The sequence below is a fragment of the Sapajus apella genome, unplaced genomic scaffold, assembly GCF_009761245.1.
Source record: "Sapajus apella isolate SASKATOON/1434 unplaced genomic scaffold, GSC_monkey_1.0 scaffold15, whole genome shotgun sequence".
Classification (NCBI taxonomy): Eukaryota; Metazoa; Chordata; class Mammalia; order Primates; family Cebidae; genus Sapajus; species Sapajus apella.
In genome coordinates this window covers 31,265,237-31,289,057 of record NW_022436955.1, presented here as the reverse complement: position 1 = coordinate 31,289,057, position 23,821 = coordinate 31,265,237, and the positions used below count along the sequence as shown (strand labels likewise).

The 23,821-nt window shown below is 52.0% G+C and overlaps 1 protein-coding gene across 13 annotated transcripts in view; it reads right to left on the bottom strand.

Moving 5' to 3' along the window:
* BANP (BTG3 associated nuclear protein) overlaps positions 1–13,027 on the bottom strand; it is a 122,591-nt gene extending 109,564 nt beyond the window's left edge. For 7 of the 13 annotated variants that reach the window (XM_032284649.1, XM_032284653.1, XM_032284654.1 and 4 more), the window contains exon 1: positions 12,932–13,027. Coding sequence is in view for 4 of the 13 variants with exons in the window: in XM_032284642.1 (XP_032140533.1) it covers positions 12,255–12,275 (21 nt within the window). In the remaining 9 variants the exon portion in view is untranslated. The other 6 variants (XM_032284642.1, XM_032284648.1, XM_032284640.1 and 3 more) reach the window with 3 other exon arrangements.
* Positions 13,028–23,821: the final 10,794 nt, after the last annotated feature.

The following is a 23,821-nucleotide window of genomic DNA, read 5'->3' as shown; positions in this document are numbered from 1 at the left end:
TCCTGGACACCTCAGCATTGAGCCGCACGACACTCTTTCCTGCTACCACACATCTTAAAGCGTTTTCTTGTTTAGTGTCTCCTGCTAGAAGGTGAGCTCCACAAGGGCAGGAATCAGCATCGTGGTGCTCACGGCCGGGCACAGGCCCACTGGCTCACTGGCCCGCACCACACCCAGTGATGAACGTCAGAAATTCTATTTGAAAACCATGGATTAAGATCCTATGTCCTGATTTCAGCAAGGACTGTGCTATGATTAAGTCACAAATCTAACTACTGAGTTGATGAATGGAATCAGTGTGAGCGACACGGCTGATGAACGGTGTCCATCAACTGTCAGCAAAGGCTAAGAGCAGCTGGGCATCAGGTCAAACAGACAACTGCAAAGCCACTTTCATTTTGCTGTTGCTACTCCAAAAATTTTTGGACACCCATAAAACAAAAGCACAAACCCATTAAAAGAGAAAAAAAGGCCATTAAAAGGAAATCCAGTGTAACTGGGCATAACACTTAGCTTTAACAGAAGTTAAAAAACAAAACGCTATAGGTTATCAGTACTCATCACATGAAAAGTAGCAGCAAGAAAAGTACAGCAAGACTCCCTGTGCTCAACACTCGGGTTTCCTTCACCACCGGGATCTGATCTTCGCCGCCGCTACGGAAGCCACATCACATGCGTGTTTCATTAGGGGTGTTACGACAGAACGGATTTTTTTCCCATCAGTATTTTTAGGGCAGACATTCTTCATAGAGCTGTTTCTTCTATCAACCCTTAAGAAAAGCCCTAATGCTGCATCTGACTTGGACGTGGCTATTTCCACAGGAAGTGGAAAAATATAGCCCAGAAGCGTCACCTCCCGGCGGGGATCTGACAGGGCGTGAATCACAGTACCTACCAGTCAACAGATCCACGCACAGCGGCCCGTCTAAAAAGATGCGTTCCACAGCCAGAGCTATTCCTTACATATCTTGAAGGGCCCACCTCACTTTACAGATGACAAAAATAGGAACTGAGTACATTCCCTGATGGCACAAAGTCAGCAAAGGGCCTGGCCCGCGCTGTACTCAGGAACCGAGTGAAGTACAAGCACGAGCAGGACGCCATCCTAAGCACAAGGCACAGTGCATGTGATCGTACAGGGACGCTTGGGACAGTCCCGTGACAAGGAAGGACCACGGCCACCAAGCTCCCAGCCCATCCCCGGCTCGCGCTACCGCCCTTCTCCTCGGGTGGCTTCCATGTGGAGACTCCCAGGCCACCTGAGTTGGAAGTGGCAGGTCCACAACGCCCTAAAAATTAGGACAGGAACTCCCGTTTAAAGAAGAGACTAGGTAGTAAATGGTAAAAAGCTAAATCTCCAGAAACAAGGAGACTGCCAAGAAATTAATCATTCCACTTAGTCAAATCCTCTGGGGATGTAGGTCTAGAAACAAAGAAATAATGAGAAAGACAGAATCAACTGACACAAAGAAGTCAATTTTTATTAAAGTGAAATGTGGAAAAGTCTCAGCTTACTCTTTTTCCTCTAGATCAGTCTGAAGTGGAACGTGAGAGGAGGAGTGGGAAACAATGGGAAGGAAGACTGCAAACGGCAGCTCAGACATGAGACAAAGCGGGGAATCAGAAGCAAGAACGCTTCTCCCGTGGGCTTCCACGTAGGCTCGGGGACATTCAGACAACACTGCTTTTTCTTTTTCTTTTTGAGACAGTCTAGCTCTGCCGCCCAGGTGCAATCTCGGCTCACCACAACCTCCACCTCCCAGGTTCAAGCGATTCTCCTGCCTCAGCCTCCCAGGTAGCTGGGATTACAGGCATGCGCCACCACGCCCGGCTAATTTTTGTATTTTTAGTAGAGCCAGGGTTTCACCATCTTGGCCGGGCTGGTCTCGAACTCCTGACCTCATGATCCACCTGCCTTGGCCTCCCCTAAGATGACAGGCAGGAGCCACCGCGCCCAGCCTAACACTGCCTTTTCTTTAAGACGGCCCCCGAATGTGTATTTGCAGGGAAAAGGGGAAATATCCAAACATGCGAGTGAGTGGTCAGATTCCAACCCTGAGCGCATGAGCATGCATCGTTTCACCTGGGCACATCATCAGCCATCATTTCTAAGGACACACTTCAAGAAGCGCGCAGGCTCTCAGGCAGTAGTTCCGATGTTCCGGCCTCAGGGCCCTCTTCACCATCCTAAAGTTACCACGGGTCCTGAAGAGCTTGCACTTGTAAAGATTATACCTAGCAATATTTACCACATTTGAAATCAGAACAAAAAGCTTAATTCATTTAAAAATCATATAAATCAACGTATGACATATTAACATTGTCTCAGTCCATTTTCTGTTGCTATAACTGAGTATCTGAGACTGGTAATTCATTACATAAAGAAACGTATTTCTTACAGTTCAGGAGGCTGGGAAGTCCAAGGTCCAGGGGCCCCATCTGGGGAGTGCCTTCCTGCTGGTGGGACAGGAGAGACAGCCAAACTGGCTTTTCTAACGGACTCGATCTCAGTAACCCCCGCCAAGGAGATCCCATTAATCTATGAATGCACTAACGCATTCCTGAGGGCTGAGCCCTTGTGATCCAATCACCTCTTAATACTGTGACACTGGGGATTAATTTTCAACACGAGTTTCAAAGGGGACAAACATTCAAATCATAGTACATACAAAACATGTTTTATGAAAAATAACTATAGCTTCCAAAGAACGACGGCAACACCATAGTGAGAGGAGGGACACAGCTTTACATCTGAATCGGCAATGCCCGGCTTAACTGAAAGCACCTAGAGTTTCCTATCTGCTTCCACCTGCGGTCTGCTGCCGACACATATGACAAAAACGTAGCCTCGACGGGCTCGGGGGCTCACACCTGTAATCCCAACACTCTAGGAGGTCCGGGGGGCAGACTGTGTGAGTCTAGGAGTTCGAGTCCAGCCTGGACCACATGGCGAAACCCTGCCTCTACAAAAAGTATAAAAAATAAACTAAAATGAAGACTCACAAGGAGATGAGTTAGACAAGGGAAAGTATTCGAACAGCCTCTCCAGGTAACTGCGGAGATTTTTCTTTAACACAACACCAAAATTCAACACGTGTTTTGTTTTTCCTTAAAGGCTGTTTGCAATGTGGAATCTGAAGCGTATCCATGAGCTTTTTGTACTTTATGGCTTTAAAATCCATTGGCTTGACTTGTACTTTAAATGGATCTTTCACCCAGGCATGATCCGGCATCAATCATCAGGAAAATATTGGTTCACCAGGTTATGCAGCTCTCCCAAATGCTGTTCACTCTGTAACATCAAAAGCATACGGTTCATCAATATTAGCACCGCACCTGCTTTACTGGGAGCTCTCAGGCTCACGGTGGTAGACAAGCTTTCCAAAATTCCAACTTCACTTGACAGCTCAAATTTTATCACTGGCAACAAACCGTTAGTTGACTTCTTTGAAGTGACAGGCTAACTTCATTCATTTAGTAAGATATGTCAATAATTAGTCAATTATTCTTTTATAGCATTACATGAAAAAAGCAGCTAGTTCAACTAGCAACTCAGATAATCCCTCATCACCTAACTTAAAAATGCAACAAAGGTGCTTTCCATGGACTTTCTGTTTTATCAGAGCAGAATCCCTGGTTTCGTGAAACAGCTCACGCTACTGAGTCAGCTGGGGCATATCAAACACTGTGCCGTGAACTGCGGTTGTGATGTCATCAACAACGGAGAAACTGCACACCAGGCCCAGGGCACTCCATGTACGATCTCTGCCACATATGTATAAATCTCAAACTGTCCCAAAATAAAAAGTTCACAAATAAGTGTATCTTTAGGACAAAAATAACAAAATCCTCCCAATACACCTTGTGACCCACCTGCTACAACCAAAGCCTTGCCTGGCAAACTCTTCCAGCACGTTCCAAACCCTCGCCCAGGCCCATCCTCAAACGCAGTCTCTTCCAACTTGCTGAATCTCAAGCAAACCATGTAGTTCCAAATCCACCGCCAGACTGAAATTCACCCCCCAGGTGTCAGACAAAAGCCCCACAAGCCATCTCCTGGCGGCGGCGACACCTACGTTCAGCCACTGTTTTGCGTCTCCTCTTCCTATGGCCTTCCTCACGGTCTCGAGGCCCCTTCTCTGCTCCAGAAGCCCCCAGAAGGTGGGCAGGGGGTTCGGTTGGTGTGTATGAGGGCCAGCCCCCAGTGTAGGTGCCCCTGGGGACCATCTCCCAGGGCAGGGGCAGGAGGTGCAGGGAACACTGGTCACCCCCAGGTCTCTACCTCCTGCCTTGGTCTCTCACTGGCACTTTCTTCAGTCCAGGGTTTCAACCCATCTAGGCCATGGTCACTTGGCACAGCCATCCCAGCACTTCCACAGCTGAACCCACCTCACTTCCCTGTTACCCTTCTCCCCAAGAACCACCAGGAGACCCGCCCGCCTCCCTGCAGCCCCACTGTCATCACCCTGCTTTCCCCTTCCACATCCCCTCACCAAGGACCTGGCCTCTTCCCGAGTCCCCTGGCGACCATCACTTGAAGGGTGGCATCACCCCTCTGCCACGCACACTCTGACCTGGCCATCTCCTTCATCCCCCGACACTCCATGTCCCTCCTAAAACCACACAGACTGCAGCAGGAAGCCCATGCCCACCAAGCCCTCCTGTGGCTGGGCAGCACTGCTCCTCCACCGGCCTCCTCCGCAGACAGCCTGCTAGTACCGAGCCTGGTGAACCGCCTCCCTGGAGGACAGGCTCACGCCTCAGCTCCTCTGTGCACGGCCCAGGCCTCTCCCCGTCCAGCCACTGCTTCACTACACGACCTCGTCTTATTCCTTCTCGGGGCAAACACACTCTAGGTCGGGGGTGGCACACGAGGGCCCACGGCCCAGTCCAGGTCTCTACCTGCCTCTACGTGCCTGTGAGCCAGGACTGGGTTCTACATTTTTAAACAGAGAAATAACAAAAGTACACATATGTGAATAAATATATATATATGATGTATTTCGTGAGAAAATTACACACAACTCAATTATCAGTGTCCACAAATAAGATGCCTGCTTATCAATACAGTGGCAGAGTCCAGTGGCTTCACAGTGACATGCGACGTCACACACCCCATGCAGCCAAAAACACTTAACAGTCTTTTGACCCTTCGCAGAAAAGCATGCCATCCCATCCTGGGCCTTTGGGATCCATCAGTGAACTCCACAAAGATCACCATCATGGGCATGCATGTTGCCACCATCCAGGCCCCGGTGTGCTAACGTCATGCCAAGGTCCCTTCCAGGAGCTGCTGCCCTCGTGAAACAGCGTGAGCCATTTCTTGCTCTGCTGCCCAGGCTGGAGTGCCGTCGTGCAATCATGGCTCACTGCAGCCCTGCAGCCTCCAATTCCTGGGCTCAAATGATCCTCCAGCTTCAACTTTCCAAAGCGCTGCAATTATAGGCATGAGCCACCATGCCTGGCCTGGTGAATGGTCTTTAAAAAATGCTTTATACACTGCGTCCAGAGTTACCCAAATTCCATCAAAAGCTGTGCATAACCACTGGCTAGCAGACACACATCACAGAAGAGTGGCTTCCACACACTCTGGACTGGGGCCTCCAAGAAGTTGGTCATCCACTCGTCTGGATCACCAAAGCTTCACGAGTCGACACCTACCCTTAGCCACTCCAAGGCACACTCCTGTTTATCCAAGGCGCTCCTTTGTATCCAGTATTCTTAAGGCTAGCCATGCCCCACTCAACTGATTTGGGTTCATACCCAAATTTTGAAAAACAATGCACTCAAAGTAAGACCAGTGCCAGTTTTTAAAGACTCAAGAGTTCAAGAACATGAAGGCGCCTGGCACAAATGACCGACGACCACCACCTAACATGACCTACACCACACAACAAAGGGATAACCAAAAATTATAAGACGGCAGACCAATTATTGCAAACTGTGTTCGCCCACTGACAGCCACAACTGTCAGCGGGAAAACAGGGCACCCAGCCTCTGTCAGATTCAGTCTACAAACACGAAGAGTGTGAACTTGGAAGCATTCTGGCACAAAACGCAGGCTGGCAGTGGCGGTACTCCTGGCTCCCTACCGCCCACGGAGCTTGCAGTATGCCACGGCAGCAGCAGAGACCATGGCCCAGTCCCCCTGCCTGTGTCATCTGGTAAGGTGAAGGCGCTGGCCACATTCAAGGGAGGCACGTTCACACCAGCGAGGAAAGGCCAACCACACACACACCAAACTCTCCCTCCTCGTTCCATCCAAACATGTGTCTAGTTTCAGAAAGATGAAGCTTTCCTTCAAGATATTTGATGACTTTCCATCTCTAGGGAAAAGCAAGGTCACTCCAGGCCACGACTGCGTGCTCTGAGACACAGAAAGTAAATGGCTGCTACTGAAGGTCTGTCCGTGCAGGCCCTGCTGCCGGCCTCTGTGGGCTTGGTTCAGAACCATCCAGGCCTCCCGACAGGACTCCACGCCAGCCCACCTGGTCCACGGAGGATCTGGGCTCAACGATGACAGAAGGTGACTGCAGCCGGGCAGAGCGGAGGTGACGGCAGCCGATGCCCACACCCGCCCCTCCCGCCCACGGAACTCAGGTGTAACTGCAGCCTACTCTCAGCCTCCACTGGATTCCTCCTTCCACAGCTCCCGTGCTGTACGCTGGACACTTGGGGTTCCAAGCAGGGGCACCACGCCATCCTCCACCACCACCACCGACCCCTTTCCGAGACACTCCTCAAGGGAAAACAGCGAGTCCTGGTATCCGCTCTGCCATGGAAGCTGACGGTCCAAAACGTCTAATCCAATCGGATGGCTCCTGACTACTTACGGACGTGAAAGGTTCGTTCACAACAGGAATCAAGTTCATGTGCCTCCATAGTATCTCAGCACACCATCTGCTGGCAGCTCGGGAGTTAACACTTCCCACACATTTTAATCCAAGAACACTCCCAGGCTACCGCCACAGAGGCCCTGGAGTGCTCCTCCCTCTCTGAGAGTCATGGCACCCTGACAGGGGCTTCTGGGATGCACTGCATCCTATGCACAGGGCTCAAGACAGAGGGTGGGGGAGGGTTTTCTCTCCTCCCTGAGGATGGAGACATCCTCTCCTCCAAAGTGGCGGACAGAGTGGAGTCTTGTACAACAGACGGGGAGTCCCAAGCGAGCCCACTGGCTGCACGGGGCTGAGCGGAAAGCTGGGCGAGGCTCTGCAGGCTGGGAAGGCCACCTCCCAATCGCTCAGCCCACTCTCCTGCGGGGGCTCAGGGGCCCCAGGCGCAGCCCACACACAAAACAAGCATAGCTTTTTCAAAGCAAATGGCAACAGCGTGGTTCCACCCAATAGTGTCCTCAACTTCCCAAAACTCCTTCCCACAGCCGCCGAAGTTCCGGATGGTTCAGGGCACGTCTGCTGACCGAGTCATGAGGTCACGTTTTTACCTCCACCATTCATGCGAAAACACAGATGTCTATCTACTACCTCAGGTACAGGGAAGACTTTCTAAAGCTTTCATCTGAGGCATTCTTGTTGAGACCCTCAAATTTACTTTCCCCCAGAAGTCTTTCCTTCAAAATGAAGAAATGTTAATTTTCTCTAGATTTAAGCGGCTAAACTGGTACCATGAGTTACATGGACATTTTAAGGTCAGCCTTGCAACATCATGTCACATAATTCACTTAATTGTATAACTGAAGTCGTGGGGATTTGTACAGACTCAATGAAGATAACCACAAACCCTGGCGCTAACAAGCCTAGGGGTCTGAAAGCCCACTAAGGCACACCGCCCAGCACCTGCACCTGTACCCCCAAGCCCCACTCCCTCACCTCCATCAAGGCTGGGAGAAGCCCTTCCGTGTGGACCAGGGTGCGCACTTCACCTGGTCACCCGGCTGCACCAAATTCTGAGTCTCCCTGTCTTTTAAGGCCTGGACACTTTGGAGCAGCGCTGGCCAGGGTTTGCCAAGCATCCCTCAGTTTGGGTAAATTTTCTCACGACTGGACACTTTTGAAAAGCACTGGCCAGTATCCTGGTGAGCGCCCCTCCGTTTGGGTGCAGCACTTTCTCACAAGGATCCTGCACTTCTGGCAAGGCCGCTAGAGCGGTGGCGTGTCTCACCAGGCCTTGGTGTCACACCTTCTGGCTGACGGTGGTGCCCTGATGGCTTGCTTCACACAGTAGCTGTGGGTTTCTCCACTGAGAGGTTACTGTTTTATTTTTCCCTTTGTGATGTATAAAGATCTTGGGGGAGATACTTCGGGACTACGTAAATATGAGAGACAGAAGGACACTGAGGAGGTGTGGCAGTCACACGCACGTAGCGAGGGTCCGAGGTGGGATCCGGAAACAGCCAGAGGACACTGGTGGAAAACCGAGGTTCGAGGAAGGTCTGTCATGAGGGCAGTAATGCTGAGCTTTCTGGCGTTGACATGGATGGCTGGTTATGTAAGACGTCAGCGTTAGGGGAAGCAGGTGAAGAGAACAGGGAGGCTCACAGAAATATTCTTTTGCATCTTTTCTGTAAAGTCTAAAATTACCTGAAAACTAACAGCTGACCAAGCTGCAGAGCCTGATTCTGCATCAGAACCTGGGTGGGGCCTCAAGTCTGTTTCTCACCAACACCCAAGCGATGCTGAGGGCTGCTGCCGGCCACTGGGCCGCTCTGCTAGCAAGGCTCTGGCAGACGGCACTCACCTCACTACACACAACTTCCAGGTGCCAGTCGGCTACAGTGCACCCGGAACATGCTCCCAGTACGGTCGCCGCTGCTTCACTGCAGGCGCTCCCTGGAGCCAGCCAGGCAGACGGTGCCCGAGGCACACTGCCCCCGTGAGGAGCCTCAAGTCAGGGTCTCTGCTACACACGGGTCTGCTGGGCCATGCCCAGGTGTGCTGGCAGCCCAAGGCCACAGGGCCAAAGCCACCCACCCACACTGCAATTCCGAGGCAGCTGCAGAATGCTCACTTGGCACCTCGTCCGATTGGCCGTGCGCAATTACCAAGGCTACAAGAAAGCAGAAAGGTGGAGTGAATACAACAGACTTCAAAACTCCTGCTCAAGGGGAGTGACTGGCCACACGGGTGACCTCCACTCGCTCCATTAACATGATCTTTAATAGAGTGGTGTAAACGCACAAGAAAAAACACAGGCAAGAGAGGGCCTCACAAATGCCCGACACATGCAAAGAACTGGATCAGCGCAAAGGGAAAGCAGGGGCACAGGCGTGGGGCTCCAGGCCTCACAGAGCCCTGCGGGCAGGCCACACCCACACCTGCCAGGTGGGTCCCACACTGAAGCGCTAACTCCCTGGCCAGCAAAAGGGCCCTCCTAAAGAAGTAACAGCAGCCAGGCACGGTGGCTCACGCCTGTAATCCCAACACTTTGGGAGGCCAAGGAAGGCAGATCACGAGGTCAGGAGTTCGAGACCAGCCTGACCAACATGATGAAACCCCATGTCTGCTAAAAATACAAAAATAGACAGGTGTGGGGGTGCGTGCCTGTAATCCCAAATACTCAGGAGGCTGAGGCAAGACAATCGCTTGAACCCTGGGGGGCAGAGGTTGCAGGGAACCAAGATCGTGCCACTGTACTCCAGCCTGGGCGACAGAGCCAAACTCCGTCTCGGAAAAAAAAAAGAAGAAGAAGCGGAACAGCCCAGAGAAAATATCTGCAAGTTGGCACTCCAGGTCCCGCCAACACAAGCTCCCAGTCACCCAAGGGGAAACTCACAGGGCTCTCCGCCAGCTTCCTCCTGCCTCAGACAACAGTAACTGTCAGTATTACAGGAGGACTTGCCATACAAAGCAAGAAGCCAACACTTTTTTTAAGTGACATTAGAGGAAACAAGAAATCAGAACAAAGAAGAACTGAAAAGAATCCTCATTAGTTCCCTCACAGTCATGGAGATGAGGCATCTGTAGAACAATAAGCTACTATGAAGAAGGAACAAAACAAATACACACTTGGAAATTAAAAATCTGACTGGAAATAAATACTGCAGACATGATCGGAAGATACATTAAAGCCCTCTCCCAGAAATGAGAATAAACAAGGCAGAGAAGGAAGAATAAAGATGCAACTCCAGGGGTCCACCTGGAACGTCCATCACAAATTAACAGGAACTCCTAAGACAGAAGGGCAGAACAGGAGAGGAAGACCTTCTCAGACACGACAAGGGAGCTTCCCAGAGCTGAAGGACAGGCCACCAGAGTCAGAGTACCAAGAGTGGGAATCCACACACTTGAGCACATGGTAAAACACCACGAACACCAAAGACAAGACCCGAAAGCGTCCAAGGGAGTAGGAATCCACACTTCAGCACATGGTAAAATGCCATGAACACCAAAGAGACGATCAGAAAGGATTCAGGGAGGGAGAAGGTTCTCCACAAGCAGGAAGAGCACCTGGCAGAGGTTCATGTTGAAATGAAAGCTGACATGAAAACATGGAGTCCTGAACACACCCAGCCATAGAAGAAGGGAAATTATCAGGTTGGCTCGTGGGCAAGCTGAAGAATAACCCATCAGGATTAGAAAAAGCTGAGAGGCTGAAGAAGGAGGGGACCTGACCCTATCCTGAACATAGGGTACATGAGATGGAAGAGGTGGCATGTGACAGAAGGGCTCTGTCACCCATCATAACACAAAGTCAAGGCTGAGTAAAAAAAGTATCAGCTTAAAGGGCAGGTTAAAGCCCACACCTGGGCAACAGTTGCGGCAGCTCGTGCCTGCAGCAGCAACCACTAAAGAGGCTGAGGGCACTGCGGCTGAGTAGTCTGTGGAACACAGGGAGATCCTACCTCAAAAACAAAAAGACCAGCTCACTTAGAGCTATGGAGAATGACCTCAGGAAACCACTCTCTGAAGGATGGGGCTGGGAGGTGGGGCAGGGGACCACTACTTTTCATGGTAAATCTTCCACTGACAATTGCTGTTGTGTACACTATGTTGATTAAAATACTGAATCGATGGGCTTTGTTTTTTAGAACATCGGCTTAGGCTAAACTGGAGCCCTGGCTCTGTGCATCTGCAGCCTGGTCACCTCATCTACAGAATGGAGGCAGCCTCTGTCTCCTGGTCACAGAGAAGGAGCCAGGATGTGGAGCTGCCCCCAAAGCCTGAAGCTCTTTTTTTAAAACATTAAAGCCACAGCCTGGGAAACAAGGCGAAACCCCCTCTATACTACAAATACAAAAATTAGCCAGGTGTGGTGGCACCTGTGGTCCCAGATACTCGGGAGGCTGTGGTGGGAGGATCACTTGGGCCAGGGAGGTTGAGGCTGCAGTGAGCCAAGATCACCACACTGCATTCCAGCCTCGAGGACAGTTAAATCCTGTCTCCAGAAAGTAGAAATATTAAAACCAATGATGACAGAATCCAACATTGCTGAGAAACATTAAGTTTGCCCTGGCCCCGTGGCTCCCTTGTGGAGAGGACCTTTCAGTTTGCAATTAGCAGTGGGTAACAACTGCCTACCTGGAATATTTTTGTGTTAAAAGTAAATACAGAACACCTGTTTAATAATAATCACCTGTTAATATGTGGATCAGCGTCTGCTGGGGGCCTTCAACCTGGAATGCTGTCAGCCCCCTGAGGCGCTCAGCTCCGTAGGCTATTGGCCCCCGCCAGACCCACTGTGCTCTTCTATCTGGGTGTCTTCTCGCTGCCTTCGGCGCAGCCTGGGTGGAGGTCTCCCTGCCGAGTAGTACTTGCTACAGCTTCCCAAGAATATATTCTTATTTTAATTGCAAGGCAGGGGAAATGGACCTACATACAGAATTGTACCTCGTTTTGGCGTTTTCTTCTAGCACTGGGTATTTGCGAGCTGCGTGTTAAATGACCAGATCTAGTTTTTATTTAATGTTTCCTGATCTTCCTCAGAACCACGCACTACTCCAAGCTATTTTTCTGTCCCCTAAGAACTTCCAGCTAAAAGTGTACCCTAAGACTGCCTCCTCTTTTCGGTTATTTATTGTAGTGCAAGTTCCGCCAACGCCATCAGGCCCGGGAGTACATTCCTGGGCAGACAGGCAACTCCAAACAGAGCAATTACCTGTTCCACATCAACAACTGTGCGGCCCGGGCCCTCCCCGGGGAGGGTGCAAGCTCGCTCCCATTCAAAGCGCACACTCGCTGCACCTGCTCACAGTTCTTCAGGGACGATGTATTTCTCCCAGAGCAAGGCACTCCCTACCATGTCATCAGGGAAAACAACAGTCCTCTCTAGCAAGGCACTGTCTCCAATATGCTCACACAGTGGGGATGGAATGTCATCTACTTTCTGCAGCCTAGGGAAAAACAAAAAACAAACGGCCGCCTTTCTTAGGGGCTACATCACAGAAATCGCACACAGGTGCTGGGGGGCCGGGGAACGGGCTGGGGTCCTCGCCGAGCTCTGGGCAGCCCTGAGATCGCCCGTTCCGCTGTCTCGCCGGAGGCTCGCGGGCGCAAGTCCTGGGCTACGGCGGCTCCTGTCCACAGCCACGGAGGCGGCACAAAAACGGTGCCCGTCGCTCACGGCTGGCTGGCAGGAGCCACCCCGTAGAGGGACCTCGGTCCCCCGGGGAGCACGGGCGCGGTTCTAGGCCTTTCCAGTCTCCCCGCCGCGGCCCCGAGGCAGAGATCGGGAGCGCGAGGCCCCCGGGCCGGGCGACGGCAGCCGCGGCCCAACGGACGCCGGGGCGCGGCGGGGCAGGGGGTGCGGAAGCGAGGAAGCGGGAGCCCCTCTTCCGGGGCGCGGCCGGGGACGGGGAGCGAGGAGCTGGGGGCGCTCGCCCGGCCCGGACAGTTGGCGGCGGCGGGGCTGCGGCGCGGGCGGTCCGGCGGGCGGGAGGAGGAGGAGGAGGAGGGAGGACGGAGATCTCGCTCTCGCTCTCGCCCCGCGGGAAGGGGGAGGCGGAGGCGCGACCGGCTGCGGGAGCTGCAATTACCGTGTGGGCTGCGGAATTCTCGTGGTGTTTGTCGGGGAGATGCGATAATGGCGTCCGTCCTCGCGAGAGAAGCCGCCGCTCTGCGCAGGCGCCGCGAGCCCCTCCCCGCGACGCTCGGCCCCCGCCCTCCGCGCAGGCTCACTGGGCGCGCGGGCCCGGGGACGGGGCCGGGGCGGGGCCTGCGGGCGTCGAGCCCCGCTACGCGCGCTTTTCCCGCCCGGCCTCCCGTTGAGCATGCGCAGGCTGGCTTCCTCCGCGACGGTACCGGCTTCCCAGGGCTTTCTTTCCCCCGTTTTTCGCCCACGTGCCTGGCCTGCCTGAGAAAACACCTCAGTGGACTGTCTGAAGAATTTGCATCTTCTTTGAGATGGAATGAATAGGCATTAGCTCCCTCAACGACTACATCTCCCAGGGTTCCCTGCGCAAGCTGGGAGCGATGCATTCGGGGACTCGTAGTGCCTTCGTCTTTATCCTGCCTGCCGGGACTTGTAGTCTCTCCGGACTCCGGTCGCGGCGTCCAGTCCCCGCACCAGGGGCTGCTGGGACTTGTAGTTAAAATCAATCAGGTGGGCTGTGCGCCTCCAGCGGGTCCTACTTGCTGCTGCGACGAGTCCTGCCCTGAGGTTCCGGAGCGCTGGGAGGCGTGTTCCCAAAGATATAAGTGGTCAGGGGTCCCCACTGTCCGTCCAGAGGGGCCTGAGTGCACGCGCGCGGGGGCTGGCACACACAGCAGTGATTATGGTCTTAGATATTTCCTACATGCAGCACATACCTAAGTGATGGCGGCCGGGCGCCGTGGTCACGCCGGTAATCCTAGCACTTTGGGAAGCCAAGGCGGGCTGATCACTGAAGGTCACAGGTTCGAGACTAGCCTAGCCAACATGGTGAAAACCCGTCTCTACTAAAAATATGAAAATTACTTAGATGTGGTGGCGCACTCCTGTGATTCCAGCTACTTGGGAGGCTGACGCAGGAGAATCACTTGAGTCCAGGAGGCAGAGATCGCAGTGAGCCGAGATCTTGCCATTGTACTCCAGCCTGGGCAACAGAGTGAGACTCCGTCTCAAAAAAAAAAAAAAAAAATGATGGCATCGAATGTGCACGCGTTATATTTTATGTAGAATAAATGTGCAAATGTGCGTTTGTGGGTAATCATAGGAAAAAATTCCCAAAATATAGGGCAATTCCTGGAAATGTCATTCCTGGTTATCTTCCTCTGTTTAACTAGGACTGCATTGCCTTTCATTTTCTTTATACTCACCTCTGTTTTCCTAATTATTTGCAATGAGCAAGAATGCCTTTGATCTCCCAAACCCAGGGCAAGGGAGCGATTTTCACTGGGAAAAGAAAAAGCTTTACCTTGAATTTCCTGCCTGACCCCTTTTGCCAATAATAAAAACAGGACTCAGTGCAGTCACGGGCTGTGCGACCACGGGCAACCTTACCGGGTCAAAGTCTCCAGAATGAGGCCCACTGAGGCTGGCGGCTGGGTTACCTCACAACAAAAGTACCTTACAAACACTCCGAGGAGGAGCCACAGAAGGGCGGCGCTGGGAAAGGTACTGATGGGAAGGTCGGGCCTGTCTTTTTTTTTTTTTTTTTCCTGGTAGCTGGTATGTAGCTAGGGCCTGTCTTTTTTAAACATGAAGACCAGATCCAAAAAGATTAGAAAAATTGGCCGAGCATGGTGGCTCACACCTGTAATCCTAGCACTTCGGGAGGCCTAGGCAGGTGGATCACCTGAGGTCGGGAGTTCGAGACCAGCCTGACCAACATGGAGAAACCCCGTCTCTACTAAAAATACAAAAAATTAGCCAGGGGTGGTGGCGCATGCTTGTAATCCCAGCTACTCAGGAGGCTGAGGCAGGAGAATTGCTTGAATCCGGGAGGCGGAGGTTGCGGTGAGCTGAGTTCACACCATTGCACTCCATCCTGGGCAACACAGCAAGAGTCCATCTCAAAAAAAAAAAAAAGGAAAAAAATAGGTGAATTATTCATGATGCACTCAAGGCCCAGGAAAAGCCTAGAGATGGAGAGGAATCCTGGAGCGCTGCGCCTGGCTGTCCTGGCGTGCGAGGGCTTGGCCTTTGCCTGGCCAGGGCTTAGAGTCTGAGCCTTCCCTTGCAGGTTGCTGAGGCTCTCCGACCTCGGCTTCCCACTCTGGGACTGGTGTTTAGATCTCACAGCTCACAGGGATGATGGGAGGAGTCCGTGGCGTGGAGTTCATGAAGCGTTTAGTAGAGGGTTCAATTCCGGATGTGATCATGTTACCATGGGCTGAGTTACCACGATCAGGGCACATTTTACTATAATCCCTATTCTTTTTTTTTGAGACAGAGTCTCACTTTGTTGTGTGCACACTGGAGTGCAGTGGCGCCATCTCAGCTCACTGAAACCTCCACCCCCTGAGTTTAAGTGATCTTCCTGCCTCAGCCTCCCGAGTAGCTGGGAGTACAGGTGTGCGCCACCATGGCGGGCTAATTTTTGTATTTTTAGCAGAGACGGGGTTTCTCCATGTTGGTCAGGCTGGTCTCAAACTCCTGACGTCAGGTGATCTGCCTGCCTCAGCTTTCCACAGTGCTGGGATTACAGGCGTGAGCTGCCACGCGCAGCCTATAATCCCTATTCTTTGTGAAGAGCATGAAGTCGGGAGAGGCTGAGCTGTACACCTGGGGTCACACAGCCATAGTGGGGTAGAGACGAGAGGAGGAAGGTGATGCGATGTGTTTCAGCAAAGGTAGTGAAGGCAGCGACATCCTCGTCGGCAAGGAAGGGGTGTCATCTTGCTCCTGAGAAGGCTTTACAAAGGTTGGGGCCAGCGTGGGGAGGATCAGATTTGTGTTTTGTGAAGTCCGTCTAGCTGGAGTGCCGGAAAATGAATGGGGGGAGAGAATACGGGACCCCGCGTGAATCGGGAGAGCAGCTGAGAAGGCTGTGGCAGGCTGCAAGTGAGAGAGAGGGGCTTGCTGCAGGCAGGTCACAGTGCAGACCGGAGGGAGAGAAACGGGCAGATTGGAGACGCTCTTGCCCGTGAGCCCGATGCTGGGGAGGGGGGTGTCCGGGTGCTGTACGGGACGGTGGACGCCCTGCTCCCGGGGACGTCATGGCCACCGCCCATGGGCGTGAAAACTCGTCTTCCCAATCCATCCCCCGCTCCCCCCTTCCTTTGCCACTTCATGCAAGGGCACTGTAAGGGTGTGAAGGTCTCGATTGGAAGACATGGGGTTTGGTGTGAACTAGAGCCCTGGAAGGGGACCCCACTGGGAAACCAGATGACAATTGAGGGGTGGCGAGAGGGAGTGACAGTCAGCTATGCCTAGCATGGATCCCACCCCCTCCGGGGACAGGCCACACACTCTGGGCTGTCGAGAGAAACCGGGACCCTACCCAGGCACTACCGTGTGGACATGGGACCCTCTGAAAGTGGGGAGGCAAACCAAGTTTCCTGTACCTTACCTTCCTCACCTGTAAAGTGGGCCAGCAGGGCGTGGGGAAGGTCACCTGCGTGGTAACATGCATTTGAGAGAAAGAGGGAGAGAGGGAGGGAGGGAGGGAGGGAGGGAGGGAGGCAGGCAGTGCTGCCGCCTGGCAATTTGGCTGATTTCTCGTTTGTCTTGGCCAAACCCACGGCCAGGCAGCTTCGTGGTCACCTCTCAATCTGGGTTGACATGAGATCCCATGAGGACACCAAAGCCTGCACCCCCAGGAGTGGGGCCGGGGTCCAGGGTTCCAGAAACTCCCCCCAGGAGTCCACTGCACAGACTCGCTCTCATCTCTGTCTCTGTCTGTATCTCTCTGATTCTCTCCCCACCCCACCCTTCCCAACTTTGGGCTTGTTCCCTCACCCTCCCCCACGCATCCTCCGCCTTTTTTTTTTTTTTTTTTTTTTTTTGAGGCAGAGTCACTCTGTCACTGAGGCTGGAGTGCAGTGACACCATCTTAGCTCACGGCAACCTCTGCCTCCCTGGCTGAAGCCATTCTCCTGCCTCAGCCTCCCGACTAGCTGGGATTACGGACGCTGCCACCACACCTGGCTAACTTTTGTATTTTTAGTAGATACGAGGTTTCATCATATTGGTCAGATTGGTCTCGAACTCCTGACCTCAGGTGATCCGCCCATCTTGGCCTCCCAAAGTGCTGGGATTACAGGCATGAGCCACCTCGCCCGGCGTATGTTTTTTTTTTAACTAGAGATGGGGTTTCACCATGTTGGCCAGGCTAGTCTTGAACTCCTGGGCTCAAGCGATTGTCGCACTTTGCCTTAGCATCCCAGAGTGCTGGGATTACAAGCATTACGCTGTGCCCAGCCGTTTTTTCTCATTCTTGAGCAGGATTTCACAGAGGGGTCCCAGCAACTACAAAGGTTTTTCCACTTCAACCGACCCTTGGGAGAAAGAAGGTCCAGTTCAACCCGGTGAGGTGGTGCGTGCCTGTATTCCTAGCTACTCGGGAGGCAGAGGCGGGAGGATCACTTGAGCCCAGGAGTTCTGGGCTGTAGTGCGCTATACCAATCGGGTGTCCACACTATGCTTGGCATCAATATGGTGACCTCCCGGGAGTGGGGGACCACCAGGTTGCCTAAGGAGGGGTGAACCGGCCCAGGTCGGAAACAGAGCAGGTGAAAACTCCCGTGCTGATCAGTAGTGGGATCGTGCCTGTGAGTAGCCACTGCCCTCCAGCCTGGGCAGTATAGCAAGAGTCTGTCTCTAACAAAAATAAAAGAAGGCCCGGTTCAACCATCTCCCAGGAGAGAGAGGGCCTCTTCATTATTCCAGCAAGGCTCCCGGGGGCCCACACTTACTGCCAGCCTGTGTACCCACAGTGACCCCCACTCTGAGTGGCCAGTCCTGAGACATGTCCAGGGGTGGGGCCAGCTTGGCCCAAGCCTCATGGAGGGCGGGTGGGGAGGGCTGGTCTCCCAGAGCAAACCCAGCAGCTGCCAGGGAGAAGAGCTGGTGTGTGCAGACAAAACAGCACCTGTCCGCAGCGGGGTCCCCCAGGGCTCCCCTCCTACACGCGTGAACGCTGATGCCAGCACTGACCCGGCTCTGTCCTCCAGCCTGAGAACAGGAGCAGCCACTGACTCAAAGTCCCCGGGAGAGGTTGTACGTGCCGAGAAGCAGAGGAAGGGAACTGTCTCTCCTGTGCCCCCAGGGATCCTCATTCATGGCTTCCCATTTGCCGACATTTCTGCTCTGGACAGGGTGCAATTAATCCAGGCCGACCAAGCCAGACGGCTGATTAGCATCTCAACAGGGGCTGCAGGGCGCTCAAGTCCTTAATGAGAAGTTGCTACTATGAGGCAGGCGGGGGACGTGTGTACAAATCCATGCAACCGGTAAAAATGCCTGAGGGAAGTGGACCCATTAACCACCCAGTGGCAGTGACGGTGGCCCCGCGCGCCACGGAGCCGTCGCTTTTCCCACTCACTCTCTTCCAGGCTCCCATCGTCGCTTGGCGTGGCCTGTGGAAATCGACAAGAACTTGCCCACCAGAGAAACATGAAGAAACCCCAGGAAATTAGCAAGGGAAAAAGAAAAGAGGATCCCTTGGCCACCTCTCAGAGAAAGCAGAGGGACCCTGAGGTCATGCGCTGTGTGGAACCCCTGGCAGCACTGCCAGCTGGGTGCATCATAAGCGCTAAGATCAAGGTTTTGTAGAGTGAGCAGTCATACTTATGTTAGAACTTGCTCTGTCGCCCAGGCTGGAGAGCAGGGGCACCATCTTGGCTCACTGCAACCTCCGCCTCCCAGGTTCAAGCGATTCACCCCGCCTCAGCCTCCTGAGTAGCTGGGATTACAGATGCGCACCACCATCTGTGACTAATTGTTTTTATTTTTAGTAGAGACGGGGTTTCACCATGGTGAGGCTGGCCTCAAACTCCTGACCTCAAGATCTGCCACCTCGGCCCCCCCAAAGTGCTGGGATTGCAGGCGTGAGCCACCGTACCCGGCCTCATAATTTATCCTTTAAAATCAGTTTTACACTTTGCTTTTCATATTGACTTAGTGCAATGTTTTAGAAGCATTCTTCAAAGAATAAAACACTAACCATGAAAAAAAAATCCAGTGGCTCAGAAAAAGAAATTACTGTGAATAAAAGTTGTGCAGAAACTTCTGTGTGTTTTGAAGAATTTTGTCCGATACAAGTTTTTCCTATTTGATTTTTTTACCTAAAATAGCATCTCTTCATGGACAGTTTTGAGATCATGGAGTACTATCAGTGCATTTAGAAATGACTTTTGGCCGGACACGGTGGCTCATTGCACTCCAGTCTGGGCAACAGTGAGACTCCTTCTCAAAAATTAAAAAAAGTCCAGGCACAGTGGCTCACACCTGTAATCCCAGCACTTTTGGGAGGCCAAGATGGGTGGATCATGAGGTCAGGAGTTCAAGACCAGCTTGGCCAAGATGGTGAAACCCTGTCTCTACTAAAACTACAAAAATTAGCCAGGCATCATGGCAGGTGCCTGTAATCCCAGCTACTTGGGAGGCTGAGGCAGGAGAATCGCTTGAACCCGGGCGACAGAGGTTGCAGTGAGCCGAGATCGTGCCACTGCATTCCAGCCTGGGTGACAGAGACTCCGACTCAAAAAAAAAAAAAAAGAAAAAAAAGAAATGACTTTCAATTTCTATTGCATGAGAATGAAGTTCTATTTCAAAACGTGATGGAGAGAAATTTGAGGGTTCTCAGGGGGGAGTGGGCTCCAGGCTGCTCTCTCTCACTCACTTCAGTCAAAAGCCTTTCACACACATTTGCCATGAATATGCATATATATAAATTTATATTTGTGTGTTGGGTACTAACGTATTGTGTGCTCCATGCAACATATGAAAAATAGAAAATCTTTCCAGGTGGGAAAGAAAATAAGAATACAGGCGGGCATGGTGGCTCTGTCACACAGTGGTTCCACGCCTGTGAGCCCAGCACTTTGGGAGGCCGAGGCAGGTGGATCACCTGAGATCGGGAGTTTGCGACCAGCCTGGCCAACATGGAGAAACCCTGTCTCTACTAAAACTACAAAATTAGCAAGGCGTGCTAGTGCACGCCGTTAGTCCCAGCTACTTGGGAGGTTGAGGCAGGAGAATCACTTGAACCTGGGAGGCAGAGGTTGCAGTGAGCCAAGATCATGCCATTGCACTCCAGCTTGGGCAACAAGAGGGAAACTCTGTCTCAAAAAAAAAAAAAAAAGAAAAAAGAAGAATAGAAGTTTCGATCTTTTTTTCTGCTCTTGGAAGGATTATCTGGGTACACATGGTCCATTTTAGAAAATATCAGTTTAAGAAGGTTTGACTTAAATATTTTGTATTTGAAAGTGAAGAATGTTTGCAAACAGGAAGAGCGGAGCAGTTCCTTGATCTTATAACTTCCAATTTAAGAAATGATAAAATGTCCTTTAGTTATGGATTTTTATTAACTCCTGTATTAAAGTTCTCCACAGAAATAGGCCAGCGGGGTGGTGGGGGGTGGTGTGTATGTGTGTGAACCTGCACCTAACTACCTATTTATCTCTACGTTGGGAAAGAGAGGGAGATTTGTCAGATTTATCTTGAGGAATTGGTTCATGCATTTGGGGAGACTTGACAAGCCCAAAATCTGACGGGGTGGCCAGCAGGCTGGGGACTCAGGGAAGACTGTGGTTCTAGTCCAGAGGGCACCTGCTGGCAGAGCTCCTTCTCACTGGGGTGCAGGAGAGGGGTTGGGGGCATGAGGAGGAGGTCAGTCTTTGTTCTGTTAAGGCCTTCAGCTGATTCGATGGGTCCCACCCACATTGTGGAGGGTAATCTGCTTTGTTCAACGTTCACTTAGTTATAAATGTTAATCAAATTCAAAAAAACACGTTCACGGAAACATGTAGAATAATGGTCCACCAAATACCTGGGCACCATGGCCCAGCCAAGTTGATAAAAGTAGCTATCGTGACTCCGCATGAGAGATGTTCATCTCTGGCAGAAAATTACAGACTACACGAAGGCCACCGATTGGTGTTTTTCTGGGAGGTAGAAGCTAAGAAATTAGAAAGTGCTGAGTTGGATAAATGTAAGACACTTTGGTTCAGAATACAAGGCGAGCGGGTGACAGCACGATGTCTCGGAAGAGTAAGTTGGCACACCTGTCAGCGGTTCAGTGGATTTACCTTTTGACCTATGTGTGTCAAATCTAGGAATTCTATTCAAGGATGCTCAGTGCAGTGTTAATTATAAGACCAAAAAAAAAAAAAAAAAAAAAAGCCGTAAAAACTAGGAAAACAGGTGGGGCGTGATGGCTCACGCCTGCAATCCCAGCACCTTGGGAGGCTGAGGTGGGCTGATCACTTGAGGCCAGGGGTTCAAGACCAGCCTGGGCAACATGGTGAAACCCCATCTCTACTAAAAATACAAAAGTGAGCCGGGGTGGTAAGGGGTGCCTGTAATTCCAGCTACTTGGGAGGCTGAGGCAGGAGAATCACTCAAACTCAGGAGGTGGAGGTTGTAGTGAGCTCAAAAATAACAACAAAACAACTACACACACACACACACACACACACACACACACACCATAATTTATTAAAATAATTATAGCATTTTTCCCTTTTTTTCTTTTTTGAGACAGAGTCTCGCTCTGTTGCCAGGTTGGAGTGCAGTGACGCGATCTCAGCTCCCTGCAACCTCTGCCTCCTGGGCTCAGGGAATGCTCCTGCCTCAGCCTCCGAAGCAGCTGGGATTACGTGCGCCTGCCATAACACCTGGCTCATTTCTGTATTTTAGTAGAGATGGGGTTTCACCATGTTGTCCAGGCTGGTCTTGAACTCCTGATCTCACGTGATCTGCCCGCATCTGCCTCCCAAAGTGCTGGGATTACAGGCGTGCGCCATCGCGCCCAGCTGGTACTGATTTCAGTGGAACATTCTGTAGTTACTTGTTTAAAAGAAGAGCTATGAACACCATCTATAAGAGAGGTAATTTAATAAATTATGGTACATATTTCAGTGGAATATTTTGCAGTTATTTCTTTAAAAGAAGAGCTATATACACTGATATAAAAATTATTCTGGAGAAATTAGTAGATGGCATATGTATGTACATCTACATGTATGTATCCTCTATATATGATTCTTTCCTGTTTAAAAAGACAATACATATGTAAGAGATTCCAGACATAGAAAGTCCCCAAAAGAGCCATCAGAAGCTGCTAGCCACACTTCACTCTGGGAAGGACTGATTGCTACTTTTCGCTTCCGAACTGCTTGAAATTCTCTCTGGAAGTGTGCATGTGCACGGCGTCCGTGCCTCTGGTAATGGCGGGAGTCGCCGTTTCTACTGTAATGGAACGAAGTGGAGCCAGGAGCCCACCATGAGGAGCGTGCAGGACAAGCCAGGCATGACGGCTCACGTAGGGTCAATTCCACGGGACGGAGGAGCACCCATACACCTGGCGATGCTTTATTTTCAGGTGCCGGGAGGGTGTTTCCAGCAGAGACTGGCGTCCGAGCCTCAGTGGACTCAGTGGTGAAGAGCTCCCTCAATGTGGCTGGCACCATCAATCTGCTAGGACCCAGAGAGAACAAAAATGGAGAAAAGGTGAATGGGTCCGTCCATCCTCTTCCTCTCCTTCCCTCGGAGACTCCAGGCTCTCTGGCCTTGGGACTCCTGGACCTATGCCGGTGCCATCCTCTGCCCCAGGATCTCAGGCCTTTGGCCTTGGCCCGAGTGTTACACCCTTAGCTTCCCTGGTTCTGAGGCCTTTGGAGCTGGCCTGAGCCACGCTACCAGCACCCAGGGTCTCCAGCTTACAGTGGCTTCTCCTGGAACTCCTCAGCCTCCATAGTCTCATGGGCCAGTTCCCCTAACTAATTTCCTGTCTTCTGTCTGTCTGTCTATCTATCTATCTACCTACCTATCACCATCTACCTGTCTATCATTTATCTCTTTATCTCTATCCATCCTCTACCTGAGGCAGAAGAATAAGGAATGCGGATAACCAAGGGTTAACGCAGAAGCAAAAGAACAGCAGGTGCAGCTGGTTCCCGGTGACAGTGAGCAGCATGCAGGCCACAGCCTCACTCCTGTGGTAACAGAACAGAAGCCTGGGCAACGTGGCGAGAACCTGCCTCCACAAATACTTTTTAAAATTGGCTGGACATAGTGGCACGCACTTATAGTCTCAGTTACTCAGGAGGCTGAGGAGGCAGGATCACTTGAGCCCAGGTGATTGAGACTGTAGTAAGCCGTGATTGCACCACGCACTCTAGGCTGGGCAACAGAGTGAGACCCCATCTCAAAAATAAAAATAAAAATAAATAATAATAAAAAGAAAGATGGCTTGGTTAATATTCATGCCAAGACAGCAGCATGGCCTGGAGGTATCCCAAGCCGCAGGGCTTCTTGCTCCTGGTGAGGGTGAAGCTATTTTGTGGCAAGGGAGGACTCTGCGACTTCAGGAGCCCCTGCGGGCAGACGCGCTGCCTGCTCCCCGGCCCGGCCACCCAGCAGCGCTCTGGCGAGCCCCATTCTGGTACTTTTGAGCCTGCCGTTCCCTACTCACATGCACACCATGGCTTTGTGCCTGCTATTGAGTGTCCCACGGCCCCAGACCACAGGGTCAACACCAGAGAGAAGCAGAGTCTCCGCTCTCGTCCACACGCCCCCGCCCCTGCGGCATTCCCTAGTGCCCACGCAGCCCCCCGGGGTCTCCGCTCTCGTCTACACGCCCCCGCCCCTGCGTCATTCCCTAGTGCTCACGCAGCCCCCCCAGCCCTGTAAAGCTTTTCTAGCTCCCTGGTGGACTTGTGCCGCTGTTTGCCAATCAAATCTCAGTGACCTGAGTGGCCTGTCCCCAGCAAAGGCCACTTGCCCTGTGCACCTACCCAAACCAAGTGACATCCCACAAGTTGGGAAATGCACGGGTTGA